Genomic DNA, 20,279 nt, shown 5'->3' with positions numbered 1-20,279 from the left:
AAGGGCCCACATTAGTACGAGTGTGCTCTTTCTTTAAAATATCCTAACTTAAAAATCAACATGATACTTACTTGTCGTTGTAGTAGAGGGCACGAGTAATGGCGTGGATAATGGTTGGCACTATTGGGAACCCTAGAATTGGGAAAAGCACAAATCAAACTTGGCCCCCATGCCATAAGCTTAACTAAGATTGCATAAATAATTTTGCAAATATGGTTGCAAATTGAGGGTCTATCAAGACATTCCCCTGATGTTTGTAGACAAATTATCTTTGGCCAAGCCAGATAGAATTGCTCCTGGGTAGAACATCAGCGGCATGTGGAGCTTGTCCAAGAGCATCCAATTAAAAGTCTTTCACCAATTCCTAGCTGCAGTAGGTACATGGTAACTTGCACTGTGAGTCTTAACTAATGTTGTTTTTTGAATATTCTTTTGCTGATACTCTGAACTGGAACAAGAAAGTCTTTCATTGTTCTGGATTAGACCCTCACATGGCGAGATTCTGGGCCACTCTTGAGAACTGTCACCTGGGATGCTGATTGCCATGGAAGCCTTCCTTGATGTTCATAAGTTTCTTTTGGCTGTTATTTTATTTTCCCGTTTGCTTCACATACACTGATTCTGTTTCCTTTTAAAACAATATTTTAGAGAAGCCAGTATATTCCTACCCCTCTATAGTTCTGGCTGAGGCTTGTGGAAAAGCATACTGTCCTCTTCCTTAACAACAACAATACAGATAATATCCATTCAGCCTGCCAAATTATATATTTTTAAAATAATTTTTCTCTCCATGAATGTATTCTAAAGTTGTAATTTTCCTTTAAAAAAGATTGTTTTTTTTTTATTCAGATGTACCTAGTATGTGATAATACAGCTTGATTTGATTGAAACATCTGTAGAGAGAGGTTTGTTGTTAAAGTCAGGTTAAGAAATGTGTGTCAGGAAAGAGCTAAACTGGTGCCCTTCAAATTTCCACAAAGGAGATGAAAAAAATAGAAAGGAAAGAACTCCTAAAACTATTAGGTTTTCACATAAAGCCATGTGGGTTTCTAAATGCATAAATAAAATAATTCAATAATACCATTGATTATATGTTGGGCTTGAAATAATTTTAACCTGGACTATTTACACAACATATGAATGTGCTAGTTACAACGTTCTAACAGACTGTTTCTTCATTTGAATTCAAAGACTGAAAGCTGTACTTATTGTCTAGATTTATTCTGAAATACTCATTTTAGGATTAGACAGCAAAAATCGGATTTGGGAATCAGAGTCTACTATTCCACTTCACTAAAGACAAACATATTTCCTAGCTAATGTATACACACTACATCTAACTGCTAGGTCTTGACATTACTCTAGCTACTGTGACTTTTTTTAAAAAAATGTACAGTTTTGGTTTTTCTCTCTGTTCCTGTTCTTCTAATCCCCAGGGCTTGTAACAACCTGACCTTTCTACTAACGACACTGAAAGCAAGAGCAATACTAATGCTCTCATAAATCATGGAATTCCATTTTGGATCCTGGATTTGGAAACATTTTTTTCACCCAGATGGTCTTCATATCCCCCAAAGACTACTTAATTCCCAGAAAATAGCTTTTGAGGGGCATGCTTTCTGCATCCTAACTTTGAAGAGTACTTTCAAAATATCAGTTGTGCATTATTTTATTGATGTTGTAAAGTCTAGAACCCATATTACCATTTTATATTTTTTAATGTGAAACCATATATTGCCCAACAGAAAGTTTTTCTGTTCCATTACATCTTTTAACATTCCTGTGAAACATTTTTTTTTGAAAAGTTATTTGAGGTTACCTTTACTTGTGTTCTTCCCACACAAAGACAAAATTATTTCAAGTTCTATGTGAAGGCTATTGCTTTAAAATCTGCCACTCTAATGGTCTCATTTGTCTCAGGGAGTTGTATTTGGCATTGTGAGTTTGTTTGTTTTAATGGTAAAGAATGTGGTGGGTTTTAGTTTTCTTTCTTTCTTTCTTTCTTTCTTTCTTTCTTTCTTTCTTTCTTTCTTTCTTTCTTTCTTTCTTTCTTCTCTTTGTGAGTGCAAGCATGTGTGTGAGTGTGTGTAGGTAGAAGTGAACAGAACTTGGCATGTCCTAATAGTGGCACTGCTGAATTCGGGTGACTTTCTGTCTTGCCAAATATCTACTATAAGAAGCAAACCCTGCCTCTTGTTGTTTTATTTTTCCTGTGGTTAGACCATTGAACAAGAGAGCTATTGCCTTAGCCAGCAGTGTCCCATCCTGTGGTTGCTGTGAGTGTAATTGTCTTTATGTTTCTACTTGGATCTGCTAATGAAATTTTACATATTTGCTGATCAAGGAAAGTTAAGGTATTGTATAAATATGTCATTAGCATTCCTTCCTTTTTTATACAGGTAAACAACTTATTTTTCCCTTAGTATTGTTTATATGCTAAATACAGATCTTTATTGAGCTGTATACAAAGGTGCCAACAAGCTTTATAACTAATTTACAATCAACCAGTTTGGAAAGAAAAGCATAAATGTTCCTTCCAAGATGTCCTTGTCACAGTAGAATGTCATAGGTGAGAATAAATTTATAGCTAGCACTTGTTCTCATGGAATGTTTTTTTGAGTTCTACAAATCAATACTTTTGAAACTCTTAAAAAGAAAATTCCATCAATTGTGTTTCAAATTAAATAAGTAAACCAGACTTGAAAGAAATATGCGAGGGAAGTTCTTCAAGTACTTGGAATTCTGAGTGTGTCTTTTAAAATCAAGACTGGAAGAAGGAGATCAAAATGCAAAGATGCAAATACGTGAAGATGGGTCCCAAGCTTAGAGTCTAGTTGTTTGAAATACATACCCCAGCCGAGAAGATAGTACCAGCGCAGGCGTTGCTCATCGGTAAACACGGCCATGACAATCAGAGTGTGGAGATAGATCCCCTCGCAGAGCATCCAGAAGTAGTTGCAAGACATCATGTACTGGTGGAAAAAGTGTAGAACCTTGCAGCTTATCTGTTAGAAAGAAAGGAAGATTCTGAGCAGAAGGAATTGTTAAAGATGTGGCTGGAGGAGGTGTGCACTGATGAGCCAAAGTATCTGCATTGAACTCTCAAGAATTACCCTGAGTATTTGTCAATGTGCGCCCTCTACATTTACAAATTAAAGGGACAGTGTGAGAGTCACAAGTATTTTATGTAAATAGCTGAATAGGTTACTGAAAGTGGAGGCCACAAAATATTCTTTTCTCCATTAAATTCTGGAGACCAACCTAGACTAGAGCAGTTCTTTTTCCTATGAGGTGTCTGAGACTAATAGTTTTTAAAGAACATCCAAGGGGTTGTCATACAATTTCTTTAATCTTTCCTCCTCTTGTCCATGAGGCAAATCACCCTGGACATTAAGTGTTGTTTCTGAAGCTAATTGGTCTCTTTGTAATGCCTTCTTTGCCATAAAGAAGAGATCACCAGGGGTGAAAATTCTCTTGTATGGACCAGGAACCCATACTGATCCCAGCTTCTCTTTCATATGTAGCTTGTTTTCTATATTAGGAACCAAGGATATGCCAAACCCTCTCCAAATATGAGGATTGTGTCCCCAGTGACTACTTAGAGAACAGGAATGAATTAATTATGTATCTAGTAGTCACCAAATGGGAAAACCACCAACTGCATAACAGAATATCCTGCTAGTCCCCAGTCATTTTAGAACAGGGTTTCTCATCCTGGCATCCCTGACGTTTTTGGCTAGATAATTGGTTGTTGTTGCCCTGAGCTTGTTGGCAGTTAACTGTTTCTGCCCTCTATTTAGATGCCTTTAGCTTCCTTCACTCACTCACAACAATGAAAAATGTCTTTAGATGCTTCCAGATGTTCTTTGTGGAGCAAAATGTCTCTAGTTTAGAGGCCTTACCTGGGGACATCTAGTTTTAATTAATTGCCAACAACTACAAGGCAATGTCAATACAACTCAGCATTCCGATTATAGAGAATGGGAAGTGGTTGTTCGCATGGCAATTGTTTTACCAAAGGCATGCATTCTATTATGCTGCTCATCCTATGGGTTGACTTGAGTCTAGCTGGATTTAACTTTTCCTTTCATAAAGCCCTGGAAAAGAGAAGTGACTTTCAGTCTAAAGCACCTTGGTGGGCTTGTACATTTCTACTGAATTCATAGTAGTTGTAATTCATTTAATGGGAAGTGATAAACTGAGCCAACACATCTTCTGGTATACTTCTTTTCCCTTCAAGACACAGGAGAAAGGCAGCTTGGCTCATTAAAAGGAGCTATTATGCTTTCACAGATAGAATCAGCTTCTGTTTCAGACCAGTAGAAACAGAAATGTGAAAAATTATCAACATCATGAAATTTGAAGTAATTGTTTGACTTGGGATAGGATTAGCAGATCCCTGGCCCTGTAGTCCTTGTGTAGGTTATCTTTCTTACCAGAATTAACTGATTGACTAGTTCATCAATTTGTGTTTAATGACTAAGTACTTGCAATGATGGTTTCAAGACACCCAAACACCAGGAAACATTGAGATTCTCGATTCCTTTTCAAGGTTACTCTTTGATATTCCAGCTTCCCCAGGATTCCTAGAAAGTGTGGTGGTTTTCTCTTGCAGGGGAAAGAGATCAGTATGTGCACATGATAGCCTTTGCCTATGAGATCTAGAGTAGCTGAGGGTTCACGTTAACCAAGCTCATTCTCATTATCTGTTGTTTTGTTTGGAGAAATAATTATAAAAACTGAATTAGCAAGCATTAACCCATGTGTCTAAGCGTACTTCAAGGTGAGAGTTGGTTTTTTTTTTTTTTTTTTTTTGAGGCCTCTAAGGATGAAAATAACATTTTCATCCCATAATCAATAGATAGTTTTTGTTTTCTGTTTTGTGTACAGACACCTTATTTGATATATATTATTGACTCATTAATATTGAATTCGTGGCCCATAGCACAATAGCCACTACTTGAAAGAAGTGTATTTGTTTTTTACTTTCTTTGTAAGCATATCAAGACTTTCTTATTTTAATAAACAAATTTATCAAGGGATAATTAAAACAATGGCCATATATTCCTTAACCGCTCTATTCGGCTCTATTCTTGTAGAGTTCAATGCTTATGATCAAGCGAGTGGCCTTCTGGTGGCAAGACAGACATGTAAACAAATGTGATCATGCACAATGACCTCTAGAAATATATATACATATATTCTAGTTAATCTGACTATTACATTATTTTAACAATTGTTTCCTCAGATACATAACAAAGTCTGGCATTTAGGAAAATCAATGAGGCTAACTAGAGGGGCTTGTTTGAAGGACATTAAATTCTCTACTCAATTTTCGGACATCCAGCAAGGAGTGGAGTATTAGGCTGAACATGTTGGTGGATACTGTAAAGTGCTCTGCTCACACTTTGGATTTTGTTCTTTTGAGGGGATGGAGCAGGGTACTGCAATGCAGACTGTTTTATACCAAGAGAGGTGGGTGACTGCAAATTTACTTCTCAAATCCTTAGGAAAATATTAAAGCAACATGAAGTAAGTACAAAGTATCTCTCTCCTGTTTCTTCAGTTACTGAGGGACAAAAGAAGTTCCTAAGGAAATATGGCAAATCTTTAAGGGTACATTGCTTAGTATAGTAAAATTTTTTTAAAAAATTCAGAATTTGTTTGAAATGGCTAGTGTGCTAACTCCAAAAACACTTTCCCCTGAACTAAAGCTTTCAATTTTTAGTTCTGCCAAGTTTTGTTTTAAAACAGAAATAAACTTTGTTGCTCATCTGAGTTATCTCTAGTGCTTCAGCACACTTATTTATATTTCCTTGGAAATTCTGTTTTCTCACCAGTTCACTTTAATGAAAAAAAAAAAAAAAAAGGAGTGGAAAGCTGTATTTACTTGATCAAGGGAAGATGAATCAATAATTCAGTTTCTAAATATTTAACGTGATGTGTGGAAAGATGTTTTTAAAGGATCCCATGCAGCAAAGATATGTAGTCTATGTTGATTCGATGTTTAGGTTAATTTTAAAATTAAATTAAATTGAACATCTAGGTTTCACGTTGAGTGAACCTACAGTTGCTGTTAACATAACTACTTCATCTCATACATTGGACTCCTCCACTACTAACCTAAGGACTTACATCCAATAATACACAGACAGAGGTTTGTAACAGATGCTTATTCAATTTAAATAAATGTGGCTCATAATGTTGTTCAGTTGAGTGTTTTAACTCTTAATTAATATTAGTATTTAGTACATAAACCAGAATTGCTTATTCAAGAGTGGACACAATTTTCATGGCCTTTTATTTTAACTAAATATTTCTGAAATTCTTGAGAATATTTGTAGACATCAGCACATATCTTAGTGGGGGGGGGGGGGTCAGGCTGCTGACATCCATAGAAAATGGATAAAGTTGAGCTAAACTCTCCTAAACTGAATTTTCATGTCGGTTGCATTTTGGGTCTTTGTCATGTTCTTCTAAGTGTCCAGAAAGGGTACCTTTTGATGATGGCTCTCTCTAAACAAAATACCCATATAAATCCTCTTATTCTTCTCCTGGATCCCCACTGGAGGAGTTGTTTTACTTTGCACAGCATTTTAAAAAAAAATTGGTATGGGTAGGTTCCATTGGATGCACACAGAAACTCTTTAGTGGTCAATACTTAACCAATTTTCTCGTTACTGTCACTAAGTAAAAGTATACTGCTGTTTCACTATGCCTTGTTTTTCCACAAACAACTTTCAGATTTAAATTGACAATTTAAAGTGCTCATGACTAAGTTCATAGAGATGTTTTGAACTTAATCTAGAATGTTCTGGTTCTCCCTGTTAGGTATATAGACTTATCGAGGTAAATAAATTGGTCATGTATATTTTTGATTGTTGTATATTTTCTGAAATTACAGTATGTGTAGTGAGAATTATGACCATTTTCCCCAAATAATATGAATTCCTTGTTCATGAATTGGAATTTGGTTAAGACAAAACGAATCTATTTAGACTTCATAAGGTTTGAAACATTATTGGCCCTTTAAGCTTTCTTTTGTTTACAGTCAGTTCTTTGATGTCTCTTCATGGTATTTATGATATATTTTGATATATATGATGTATTTTGAGTTTTTATGTATTCTGCTTACACATTCTTGAGACTATTCATCCCTCCCTGGTATTTTATGTATCTTCTTCAAATTGGATAGTTACTTTTGGTTAACCATTGTTTTTGCCAAATTGATTCTTGTGGTCTCCATCCTGCAAATAAACTAGTCTAATGTAACTTATTTACATTTCAGGACTTCTGATTTATGGTTCTGGAACTTTGATGTAGTTCATTTTTAGTAATTTCAACTTTTTGGTTAAGATTTTTTTTGTCTTTCTAGTCACTTACAACTTTTAGCATAGTTATAATGACTACTCCATAGTATGATCATTTTAACATCTGGGTAACTAGCAGTTGATCTTAATTCTACTTTTTTTTCTTATATAGCCCAAGTAGGTCTAACACACATGGCAACTTTTCTGTCCCAGTCTCCTGAACATTGGGATTACAGAAATGATCCACTAAAAATGTCTGTACTTTCTCTTGACAATGGGCCATACTTTTTAGTTTAATTTTTTTTATATCTGGTATTTTTGAACAATTTCTAGATACCACAATTATTAGGAAGTTGTAGACTCTCTGGTATAAAGTCTAGATTCTGTTATATTCTTTTGAATTTTTTTTTATTTTGTTTACTTGAATAGGTATTTTACATGGTTAAATCCAAATTCCCAGTTGAATTGTTGGTACCTTAGATCTCAGTAACTTAAATTAAATCCTACCTAGATTTAAATATACTCTTAGATTCCTTTGAACATATATGATCAGATGGCATCAAATATAAATATATACATAGAGCTTCAGCTCCTCACCCTCCTGAGAAGAACACCCTTTCATTTTAGGGCACTGCAATTACCCTACTCTAATATTATCCAATAGAGGAGCAACTCAGCCATCACTGTTTCCTCTTAAATCGGTCATATAATCTGTGATACTATGTGATGATTATAGTGGTTGGGTAAGCATGAACCAGTTTTTAAAGAAACATTTTCCCCATAAAACTGGTTTTGCCATTTAAGTAAAATGAAGACTAGTAGGCCAGGGTAGACTACCGATTATAGAATGATTCCATTGCAGTATTCCTCCATATCGCCCCAGAAAATGTATCACATAGGTTTATTTTCTTCAGTCCATATTCTTATAGGATACTGAAGTAGGTAACTTTTGTCTAGTTTAATCCACTGTGGGCTTTTCATTCCAGCCTTTCCCTCAGTCACCACTTCCATGGTCTGCTTTGTACCAGCTGCCCTTCACTGGGCAGGAGCAGCCATTTCCACCCTGGACATTACAATCCACAGTGTCTAGATTCCGAGCACACTTTCAAGTTGATCTTTCTGTAATCTCCTAGAATGACACTGTGGTATAGTCTGGTGGCTCCACTGTCATGGACATGTGAGGGTCATGCCATTCTTGAGCTTGGGACTCTTTTGTCTTACTTAATAAGAGGCTATAAAAATATAATCTGATTGTTTCAGCCTTCGAGGTGCAAAGTGCTCAGATTCCCAGTAAAAACCAATCTCCCTGTATTGTCCCTTTTAGAGCCAGGTAGAAAGTTCAGACAAACATTACTTTCTAGAAAAAGACAACTATCCCAGCAGCTTCGTTTAGATGCAACAAGAACAGTGCTTTTAAAGCTGCCTCATGGAGATCACTGAGTGAACAGATAGAATAAGAAAAGTGAAAATTTGGATATTATGGAAATGAAATGCTTAAATGACAGTGGGCAATTTTCACATCACTCAGTAAACTGAGGATCTATTCAGCCCTTATTTATGGCATGAGTTATTTTGAAGTTAACTTGAAAAAAATAGAAGAAGGTGAAAGAATAAGATTCTTATCTTGGGTAATATAGGTAAGAAAAAAACCTATCCAAAACAAAAAACAAAAAACAAAAACCTTGGGAGGCAGCGAGTGACTGCCTTGATGGATAAGGGACCAGAGAGCCACAGAGATTCACCACTGTTGAGAGGGATGTTCTGTGTTGGTACATATGAGATGAGGTGGCCTCCCTTATCAAGAATGGATTTCTTATTTTAAATGTATTCCCTTAATTATCGGGCAGAAAAAGTTTTGTGACTCTTGGGTATTTAATGAATTGAAGTAGAAAAACAGGTCACTTCTCAGATTTAGTATAATTAGAAGAGAAAAATATCCTTGAAAATTAAGTATTGTGTGTGTGTGTGTGTGTGTGTGTGTGTGTTTTAAAGGAGACTGAGTCCATATGACATTTAGAAATGGAAAGTGTACAGGTGAATTAGCTTTTCTTCAGTTTTATGACTATGGCTATAGTGTTCACATTATATTTCAATAAATACTTGTGAATTACTAACATTCCATTTCCAAATAGTTTTTCTCTATTGTGTTTTCTTTTCTATTCTTATTTATTTATTCATTTATTTTTGTTTTATTTTCTTTCTTGTCTCTGTTTTTTATGGTGAGGCAGAACCTTGGTTTCATACAATTTGGGTTGCTTTTTTGGGGGGAGAGACTCTTCAAATCACTACATTGACATAACTTTAAATGCATGATTTTGCATATAACTTAGTAGGGTTGAGAACATGGTTCTCAGCCTTTGGTTGCTGGTAATGCCATCTCATTAGACAAGGAGAACTTTTCTCCCAAGAAATTGGGAAAAACAGTTGAATTTTTCTGTTCTCATCTCTCCCCTCTATACTCAATTCTCTGGCAATAGGGGATATGTCTTCTTTCCTCACACCTAAATGATGGGGCCTACTATAATCCTCAGAAATAATCTTATGGATGGGAAAAGATCCTCATGAAACTGGCCTTTCATGAATGCACTTGCTGTAGACTATACTTGCAAGGTAAGAGAACATAATTTTCCAGAGATGGTGATAGCTTCAAAGACCAGAAACATTTCAAATCTGCCTACTTATGAAAATTCCTGAAGCAATTTTGCTTCCCCAGAGTGAGTAGTCCTATGACACTTATTTATGGAGGGTCAGTTTAATGAATTCTTGTTGAGAATCTGTAACTATTCAAATAGAGAATGTACGTGAAACAAATCCCTTAATTTTCTTTGTCTGGGAGAAGGGTAGGCTGAGGAGTTTACAAGCATGAGCTAACTTTTGGAATTGTAATCATTTACTGTTAACCTGTACTATTTAAGTGGTTTAGTGAGAGGTTTGGGTTGCCATACTTCCTCTCAGGAATGAAACAGACATTTAAAATTGTGAACGAGAACACGTTATGACATCACTCATTTCCTATGTAATTGAGCTGATATGGCAGCCCATTCTCCTTTTGTATAGCCTTAATCAAAAGAGCTTTCATTTTTAGACATATAGAGACATATGTACAGATTTGTGTTAGATATTGTGTGTGTGTGTAATTTAAAACAGCCAAATTTCAAAATAGGTCGAAATATTACCGACTCTCACATGTATGGTTGCAAAACAATGGACGTAGAGTGAGCATCTCTAGGGACAGTGCAGATGATGGCATAAAGACATATTGCCACCTAATAGTATCACTTCTCTTCAGAAAGAGGACTAAAGTTGAATTTTGAGTGCCTAGTAAATGCTTAATTGATTGGATAGAATTTTTTTGTTTCACTGTTTTTTCTTTCCATAGTTTTTCTTTAGGCAATTGCTCTTATATATCTAAAAGAACGAGTTTGTTGGATTAAAAATGTACTGGTTGGAAGAACCAGCTTTTTATCTTTCATGCCATAAGGATAAACTTTTTTCCTTTTGCTCTAATGTGTGTGAGAGAGAATCAACCTCATTCTTGCACACTATAGAAAAGCTCTGTCTGTTTCTCTGGCTCTCCTATGCTTTCATTGATATTTTCCCAGGAAGTCAGCAGCACAATGGTCAAGCTGGCCCTCCAGTCATTAGTTCACCAGTTTCAATAAAGGTTCTAGGCAATGGAGGAGCCACAGGATAGATGTAGGATGGTTCAGTGATGGGTAGAATAGTTTAACTGGAAAAGTAATTTGGTATGTCATCCACTAAGACATCCTATGAAAGTGAAGGCATTTGGCAAAGACAGTTAATGAGACTATTATGAATAAGAAGTTGCATAATAAGTTCATTTGAGATGCCAAGCACAAAGATGTATGGACTTGGCCACAAGGTATCAGTTATCAGAAACCTTGTGAACTTCTAGTATTGTGCTCTCGGGGATCCTAAAGGTGTTATGCTTCTTTTGAATTCTAGGAGAACTTCTTAAAACCAAACAAAAAGTGTTTTTTTTTTTTTTTTTTATTCTCACTTGATGGATACATTTCTACCAGTCCCTACAGTTTAGTAGTAAATTTAGTAGAGAATTTGACTTGTTAGTCTATTTCAAGATGATAACAAGGTTAGCAAGATCTCACAAACTCTGAGGATTCTTTTTGATAGTAACTGCAGGGGAGCAAGCTGAGCAGATGGGAGAAAATCTATTTGTGAGCGTAAGTACTTTGCAATGTGACTGAGCACCAATCCCAGGTCAGTGTGGTTGATTAATCAGTGACTGAAATGCAACCCTTTAATGGGAAATGGAAAGGCTGACAGTCCTGTGAGACACTTAGTGCATTGTTTATACTTCGATGGCTAATTACAGAGAATCCTTGCAATGGATGAAACTGTTTTTTTTTTCCAAGAACATAAGGAAATAGCAGATCATCAAGAATATAGAAAAGAGAGATAGGATTGAATGAGATTAGGCCATCTTGAATCCTATCTCCAAGTATTCGTAATAGAAAAGAAATTTGCCTTTACAAAACTTTAGTTTTCTAACTTTCAAAATAAGGTAATATCCACTTCTCACTGGGGATGTTGTTAGTGTTAAATTAAATAAGATTAATTTTATTTCAATCACTTGTCATTTAAAAAGAAAAGTCATCAAGAAAAACCCATTTGGTTACATAAGTCTTCAGGTAAGACAAGACTTTGTGTCTATTAGCAGATGGCATGGATTTTAAAGAAGAATCATAATGGTTTTATGAGTATATTCAAATGGCAAAAGCGTGGATTTCATAAGAAGCCAAATTAAGCAGAAGCTTAATTTGCTATGCCACTGCTATGCCACTGTTATGCAGGGTGATGCTCTGGGCAGATTTCATGCATTTTTGTCATTGGGTTGGCAGAACTGTCAAATGCCAGATTTGAAAGATGAGGCTATCTACAGATGCTTGCATAATACAGTTGAGCAAAGAAACAAAAGTTAAAATACGCCTTGGCCAGTCCTCTGTGCTAGATAGCTGCAGCTTCTGCTTCCAGGTTCCCTCTCCTCCCCATCCCACTCTCCTGGATACATATAAACATCTTTCTACAGCTGCTAAGGCTTCCTTGAACCCTAGTTTCTAGATTCAGCTCAGTTAATGGGACCCTCTATACAAACTAGCCGATGAGAATGAATTACGAGAAAACAAACCCCCCACCCACGCCCCCACGTTTTTGGGTTTGTCCCAGGCTGGTTGTGTCTGGAGACAGAAGTCACGAGTCTCTGAAGTTCAATTCTCATCATACCACTTCACTGTCATGAGGGTCCATCTTTCCCTCGTGTGCACTCAGGGGTAAGGGTGGTGACAGTTCCCACTGCATTGTCCACATATGTGTGTTATGATGAAAAATATGCATCTGTCAATGTTTCAGAACAAACAAGATCAAATATTGGCAATTTCACATGCAAGGTTTCACACGCAAAATTACAACATTAGACTGTTTTCCTGAACTGACTTCATAGCAACTGACCTTCAGCATCATGGGACTAGCAACTAGCTAATATTTCTATTTACCCAGTTGGCTAAAGTGTAGCCACATACAGAAACTATTAAGAAGAGAAAAATCTCAGAGAAACAGAAAGAAAGTTGAAGATAAGCGTGAATCATTGTAAAGCAACCCTCAGGGCAATTCTGACAAAAGGAATCCACAGCAGTTCTTGGTGACAGAGCCAAATGACTTCAGTTCTTCTCAATAATACATAGAAGGGTGGTGCACATGGCATGAATTTCATGAATGTTTGAATTGTTGACCTTAGGTTCTTTGTATTTCCTATGTCAATATGGATCTTTTTCAAGGCATACGACATAGAACCAGGCCATATGTATATGATTCGTTTGGGTAACTGCACAAGTGCAGACAGCTGAGGTGACTGCAAAAGCCCATGCTGGAAACTAGAATGAAAATCGGTGGCCAACTGGAGTTTACTGTAAAACACTGGTACAGTGCACCTAGTATTATCTGTATTCCCAAAAATTACTCAATATTTTCCCATAGATATTAATAGATCATTAAAATTGATAAGTTATTGGGTAACCATAAGCATATACATTATTACATAATTCTCATTTAATTAGGATTCTCACCCCCTTTGACATGTAACAATTATTAAGACCCACTAATAGGCTTTCTTAATGCAAAAATTTCAACTACAGAAGTAAATGTGATTACGTTTTAAACATCTGATTAAGTCAACAACTAGAACCATGCTATCTTTAGGTACTGTGATCTTTACAATAAAGTTAAAATCAAAGCCAGACAGTGCTTACAGGATCCCGTCGCACCAGATCTCCATTGGGCACAACCTCAACCAGGTGGATGATGATAATGATAGAGTTCAGAATGTAAGTGAGGAACATGTTCTTGTGCAGAGTCACCCTCTGGCAGCTAAGGTTCCTGGGAAAAAATAACATGAAAGCATTAAGGGTTGTTAAATGATAAAATTTCTTGGAGAGATGGTTTAGTACTTCAGATTTTTAGAGGAAAGCTTTAAAATTCATTTTCCAGTGGCATTTCATGGTTTTTGTTTCTCATGGTAGCTGCCAATAACAGCTATTGAAAGTTACTCTTAATGGTAATAAATGCTATGGAGTTAATTAAGAAGAAGGTCGTTAGTGATGAGATGGTGAGGGTTTGGTATGTGCTTCCAATCGAACATTTACTGCTGAGAACCATGAAGCAAATGAGGGGAGAGAATGCAGCCACAACTGCGGTGGCAAGGCACATGGTCCACGTCCTGAAGCCATTCCCAAGGCTTCCCACTATTCTGCTTTCTTCCTTTTCTGTTAGTGGAGCTCAGACACCAGCAAAGAACTCTACATGAGATCAGGTTTGATCTCATGGTGAGGCCAGTTATCCTTTGAATCTGCAGGAATTGACAGCTTCTGCTCCTGCTTGGCCCAATCCTTTCCTACCCTTTGTGTACTGGGTTTCTTCTCTACTTCATTAACTTGTACATTTGTGCTAATGTCAATGTTCACATGAAAATGGAAGTTTGAATGTCCCAGAAATTCAATGCAAAGCCATCACATATAGAAAGGTCTTATATGACAAGGAAAGTGATACGTTTGGGTTCAGTACAGGTTTTTATAGTTAAAGAAATCCTCTCCAACCATGCTATTTGTTCTCTCCTTCTTCATAGTTCTGCCTTGCTGTATAAACGCCATGCCATAAAGTAGCCAATGGTTACCTTTGCAATTGGTCATATCAGGGTGGAAAAAAAAGTCAGTATCTTTTCAATATAATTATTGACATTATCAATAATTTATGATATTATCAATTGAATGGTCTTTCTGTATGATCAGGAAGCCATCCAGAGAAGCATAATGATGAATACTGCACAAGACAAAGTCACTTCTCCATACAATATGCAAATATGTCAGAGAATAACAATTAGTTTTTAGAGAGGATTAACATTTCTTGCAGACGTCCCAATGGAATCCTGCTTTTAACATCTCCATGTTTTTGCCCCTGCTACTTATTTCTGAGCCAAAGCTATATTTATTACATGTGGTTAGAATTGTGGAGAATTTTCATTCTTTTACTTTTCTGTTTTTTTTTTTTAATTATTAGAAAAGAACTAAAAGGTAGGCTTTTAGCATCATGCTTTTTAATCAAAGCTGTTGTGAGTCACGATGATTTATTTATTTACAATGGTGAAGAGCAATTGAGAAATGAACAGACACTCCAAAATTAATCATGTGATGTGATTACTCTGCTGTGTTCTGATCATTATAATTGAAAACATTCTCCTAATTCTAGTAATTAATTCTCTGTGTCTTGTTGCTTCATCATCCCTTCTTCTGTTAAACCTTTTGTGGAAGGAGCTTATTGATGATTTGTTTATGTCATTTACTGCTCACGAAAAACTGCTTAGGTGTAATACTTAATAAATACAAGAATTGCGAGCATGATATAGATGAAGATTTTAAAAAGATCAAAGGAAAGTAATCATTGTGCTCAGGATGTGTTTACAGGTAGTCTCACTTGGGGTTAATTATATTTAGTATTATCAAGAAAATATTTCAATAAAAATCAACTTAGGATTCTTTTATACTATGAGTCACTATATATCTAATGACATGTAACATCCTTTAAGTATGGAGGATTATTTGGGTTTAAAACTCATAAAAACTCTTCACAATTTGTGTCATTCCACAGTCATTCATAACAACTATAATAACAATGATTATTATGTCAAAGACTTATATTGCATTTATCTTATGGTAGTCAATAATCTAAGTATTTTCTGATTATAAATAATCATATTATTTCTACTTAATTTTTCTTTAGTTTCTAATGTATTACTTAACTGTGGTGTCTCTATAAAGAATATACATGTGGCTTACCTTAAATTTATACTTGTAAATATAGGTAAAACAGCTAGTGAAGCACAAATTATGAGTGCTTTATTTTGATAAAGATTCACTGTGCACACAATGTTTCTAATTTATCTGTACTTGATCCATGTGTGAATTATTCCTGTGTGTGGAGGGCTTGAGGGTACAACTATGTATGAGTGTGGAGACTGGATACAATATTGGTGTCTTCTTGGGTTGTTCTTTTCTTTTTGAGACATGGCCTCTCACTGAACCTTGAACTTACTATTTCATACCTAGCTTTAAAATGGACGCTTGGAATCTGTACTCAGCTTCTCACACTTTCATGGTAAGCACTTTATTCGTGAGCTACTTCTTCAGCCCCAAGACTTTTTTTTTTCCTCTTCTGAGACAGGGTTTCTCTGTGTAGCCTTGGTTGTCCTGAAACTCACTCTGTAGACCAGGTTGCCCTCAAACTCAGAAATCCACCTGCCTCTGCCTCCCAAGTGCTGGGATTAAAGGTGTGCGCCACCACTGCCCGGTGCCCCAAGAGTTTTTAACTCATGATTTAAACTCAAATAGTTACATTTGAACTTGAGGACTTGTGAGTGAAATAAATGAAGGCTACTTTCTCATTAGTCCGTGATGGAACCATAGCTGGGGTAAAAGAAACTTTTCTCTGTAAGACCACAGGGTTCTTATGGGTTTGCAGAATTACTACAGGAAGGAGGCATATTGTCTTTGAAGATGATAAGAATATCATCTTCTTCTCCTCAAGTAGAGTTAAAAGTATATTTATCTAACTTAGGTTTTCTTGCTACTTTATCACTCTCAGTGGCACATGTTCCTACAATCCTTGTACCTGTACTCTTTCAAGATTCACTGCCATTTATGTCAATTGAAGATGGTGGTAACATTAATAATAATTAATAATAAATAGAGGATGGCTCTTCACGAACTTTCCTAATGATACTGTCTTGCTGGGAACAGGATATGAAATAAAGCTGACACTAAAATAAAAAGGAAGTGGTATTTCAAATGTACTTACTTGAATTTCCAGAAGATAAACATGGAAACAACCAAAGCAACAATCGACAAGGAGTGACCCACAAGAGCCAGGTAATAAAGAACGTAGGCATTCTAGAAGAAAGAGTTGGAAAAACGTCTTGTAACTAGATGAACAATTAATGAAACTATAGATGAACAAATGTGGAAAGGAATAATAGTTTCAATTTCTTTCTTTTGTTCTTTCTTTCTTTCTTTTTTTTTTTTTTATCGGTTATTTTATTTATTTGCATTCAAATGTTGTTGCCCTTCCTGGTTTCCCCTCTGGAAATGCCTCATCCCATTCCACCTCCCCTTTGCCTCTATGAGGGTGCTCCCCACCCTAAGAATAAATTAATGAATGTTTACCCCTTGAAAATACATCTTAAGATTGTAACAACTATTTCAGTGGATGAAATTATTTTTATATAGTGGTGTATACAGAAATAAACTAAGCCATTTACAAGAACAAAACTCCTTGAGATGAATATTGTTCCAAATATTGAAGTGGTGATTCTAAATGCACTAAAATGTGTCGTCCGTAATCTTAGCAGGCAATCCAGGGAGGTTTTAAGTCCTGGGATCCTGTTATCTGCATCTGTTTTGTCTAATCCACTGAAGTGCAGATAAATAGTCTTTGGAGATTCTTCTGACTCCTGACACTTTGAGTGACAAGGAGAGATAAGGAAGGCAAATAGCTCAAAATTCAAGAAGATACACCTTTATCTATTAATTTAAATAAAATTGGAAGATATCATTAGTATTTTCTTGGCTAAATAGACCAACATTCTCTTTGAAAACAATTTGCTAATTCTATTCTTATGACCCCAATTAACTTATTTCTTTTTTCTTGGTGTTATGTTAGTTGACTCTAAAGGATATCTTATCTTCCTTCATAAATTCACATCATAGTTTCTTTTTCTTGGCCATCCAGAATCTTTCTTTTTCTCACAATATAATTTTTTCATACAAAAAGGAGAGGTTAATCCACACATTTGTCTCTCTGTCTCTTACCTTACCTCTTTCTAGATCTCACTGTCTTGACTCAAGATTTTACAGTTAACGTTATTTAGTCACAGTTGTCATTATATGTGTATATATATATATATATATATATATATATATATGTATATACATCTGATGCTGATGGAGTTTGTTTCATTTATGTTTTCATTAATAAAGATACTATGTATATAATTTTGCAGATACCAATTTTCATCTATTGACTTTTGCTCTGACATCTTTATATGAACAAAATGTAATGGAGGTAAGGTGGATAATTTCTATGACTTCTTAGCAATAAATGTCATAAATATAATTTGAATATCTTAATTATTGTTAATTGTCCCATGGAGAGATGGGATTAAATAATTTTGCTGAATCTTGTCAAAACATAAAGGAACTCTTTATGTGTATAGTTATTGTGCTAAGAAAAAAATGCTGGTTTTTCAGACTTCAGGAATTTTAAAATGGATTAGCCAACCTCTTTTGAACAGTGTCCACTGTGCATTTGACGTGATGTCTGCACACATCACAGAACCATGTTGTTCTGAGTTTTTTTATCTTGCTACTATCCTTCTCTTAACAACACTTCCCATTCTTACAGGCAATGCCAATGATGTGGGAACAGCTGTTCTGTAAAAATAGTGGCTAAGAACTCAAGATAATGTTTTATGGGGGAAAGGAGGGATTCTGAGGCTTTTCACGAAAACTAATGATAAGCTCTTGGTTTTTTTTTTTTTTTTTTTTTTTTTTCTCTTAGGAATATAGCTTCTAAAAGCTATAACTTAAGTCTGCCTCATTTTATAAGAAAATTACATGTGACTTAATTCATATTCTTCAGAGTACCCTGTTTTAGATGAATATTTATTCTTCTGAAATAAAATTGTCTAAATGTATGCAGTTATATCAGCAGCCCGCGATTTAGTGGCCATCCTTTGTCATTCTCAAGACTGAGAAGTTTGGGGTACTTTAAAATTAAAGTCTATACTGATTTCTTCAAATTGGTTTGGACTATATTGACATGAAGAACTCATGAAAAAAAATTTAACTATCGTATCAGGAGAGCATATTTTTTTCTCACAAGAGGCCAGAGTGTCTGAGGAGGTCAAACACAACAGCGAGAGTTATTTATTTAGATTTGCATTGCTCTTAACACTCTAACGAGCATACTTGTCCTTTTCTATATAAACGTAATTAAAATGCACTCATTAAGTTCCTTACACAGTCATACCACTTCTACCAGATTACATTAAATAAATAGACACATATAGATATCTATCTATGATGCATAATAGCTAAGCAATTTGTTATGGGGCCACTGGCTTTGGCGACCTCATCTGTTCTTTTGACAAGGTGGTCCACAAGTTACCTGGTCTTTACTTAGCTTGGTTATGTTGTTGTGGTTTGTTTTAGTTTTAATAAAGGAAAACACTCATCTAGTCCTAAACTTTTCAACAGTAAAATAAAGCACGAAATGTTTTTAGTTTCTGACTCGGTAATTACTCAATGCACGGGCCTCTCTTGAAGGAAATGATTGTACGTGCTACAGCTGGAAGGATTGTTCAGAAATGCTCTTTATAGCTAAATATTGATGTAATTTCTTTCAGCTATGAGAGTAAAAGAGTTGGTAGTAGATTTAGTAATCTTTCAGATTTTTAATGTAGTTAAAGACAAAATAGTATCTGTTTTCTTTCTCAATAGACTTAAGTAAAAGTTTTTTTAAGCCAAGATATTACAAATGTTTCATAGCCTGTAAAGGGACAGGTATTAACAAATCAGAGTAAACACCTCTGAAAATTATCTAAACTGCCCTCACTATATCAATCAGATGAGGGGAGGCTCCATCCCACTCAGTAGTAAGTCTAAGGTCATATCCAACTTGGGCACTAAGATAGAGTAGCTTTAGCTAGTTGCTCTCTGATAATTGGAGATTCTAGAACTCTCCCAGGGGGAGAAAGTTACTGAGTTCTTTAAAATGCTGCCTAATTTCTGGCACTAAGGAAATCCCATCATCTGCTCTGTGGAGAGTAGTCATATCTGACTTGATTCCACATTAAAACGGAAGTATCGATGCTGAGCGCTAACAAGTAAGGGAATGTTATTTTCTCTAATGCCCCTCAGAGACTCTATTTCTGTACATAAAAGTATGGTTTTTTTTTTTTTTTAGTTGCTTTGTTGTTTTTTGTGATTTGAGGCAGCAGATATTTTAAAGTTTTACATCCATTTCCATGTACAAATAATGGTACTCTCATCCCACACCGAGACTTGAAATGGAACTTACGCTCAGTTTCTCCGAAGTGAAAGCGTTGCACAGAGTGTAGTTGGACCAGGTTCGGTTGCTGTCAGGGTGCCTAAACCATTCTCCATTTTCATCACAGTATTTTGAAACCTTTTCTGTTAATGGAACAAAATGGTAAAGTATTAGTATATCAAATCCCAACAAGAAACATGATGGCTTAAAGCTTACAGGCTGTGCCTGAGAGTGAACCACACTGTAGAACATGAATATAGAGATAACATGGAGCATCTTGCCACTTAGACATTTAATGCTAAAAGAGTGAATCCAAGTGTCGGGCCTCACGTACCTCCC

The 20,279-nt window shown here is 35.6% G+C and overlaps 1 protein-coding gene across 2 annotated transcripts in view; it reads right to left on the bottom strand.

The window, feature by feature from the left end:
* The window catches only part of Calcr (calcitonin receptor), a 73,755-nt gene that overhangs the window by 7,913 nt on the left and 45,563 nt on the right, over window positions 1-20,279 (bottom strand). The window contains exons 7-12 of one of the 2 annotated variants that reach the window (XM_034519230.2): window positions 19,971-20,083; window positions 16,692-16,783; window positions 13,595-13,721; window positions 12,573-12,683; window positions 2,852-3,005; window positions 72-132 (exon numbers count right to left, since the gene is read on the bottom strand). In XM_034519230.2, coding sequence (XP_034375121.2) covers window positions 72-132; window positions 2,852-3,005; window positions 12,573-12,683; window positions 13,595-13,721; window positions 16,692-16,783; window positions 19,971-20,083 — 658 coding nt within the window. The remainder of the gene's footprint in view (window positions 1-71; window positions 133-2,851; window positions 3,006-12,572; window positions 12,684-13,594; window positions 13,722-16,691; window positions 16,784-19,970; window positions 20,084-20,279) is intronic. The other variant, XM_076913061.1, reaches the window with a different exon arrangement.

This window comes from Arvicanthis niloticus, chromosome 15, assembly GCF_011762505.2.
Source record: "Arvicanthis niloticus isolate mArvNil1 chromosome 15, mArvNil1.pat.X, whole genome shotgun sequence".
In the NCBI taxonomy this organism is placed as follows: Eukaryota; Metazoa; Chordata; class Mammalia; order Rodentia; family Muridae; genus Arvicanthis; species Arvicanthis niloticus.
This window is presented reverse-complemented; position numbering and strand designations above follow the sequence as displayed.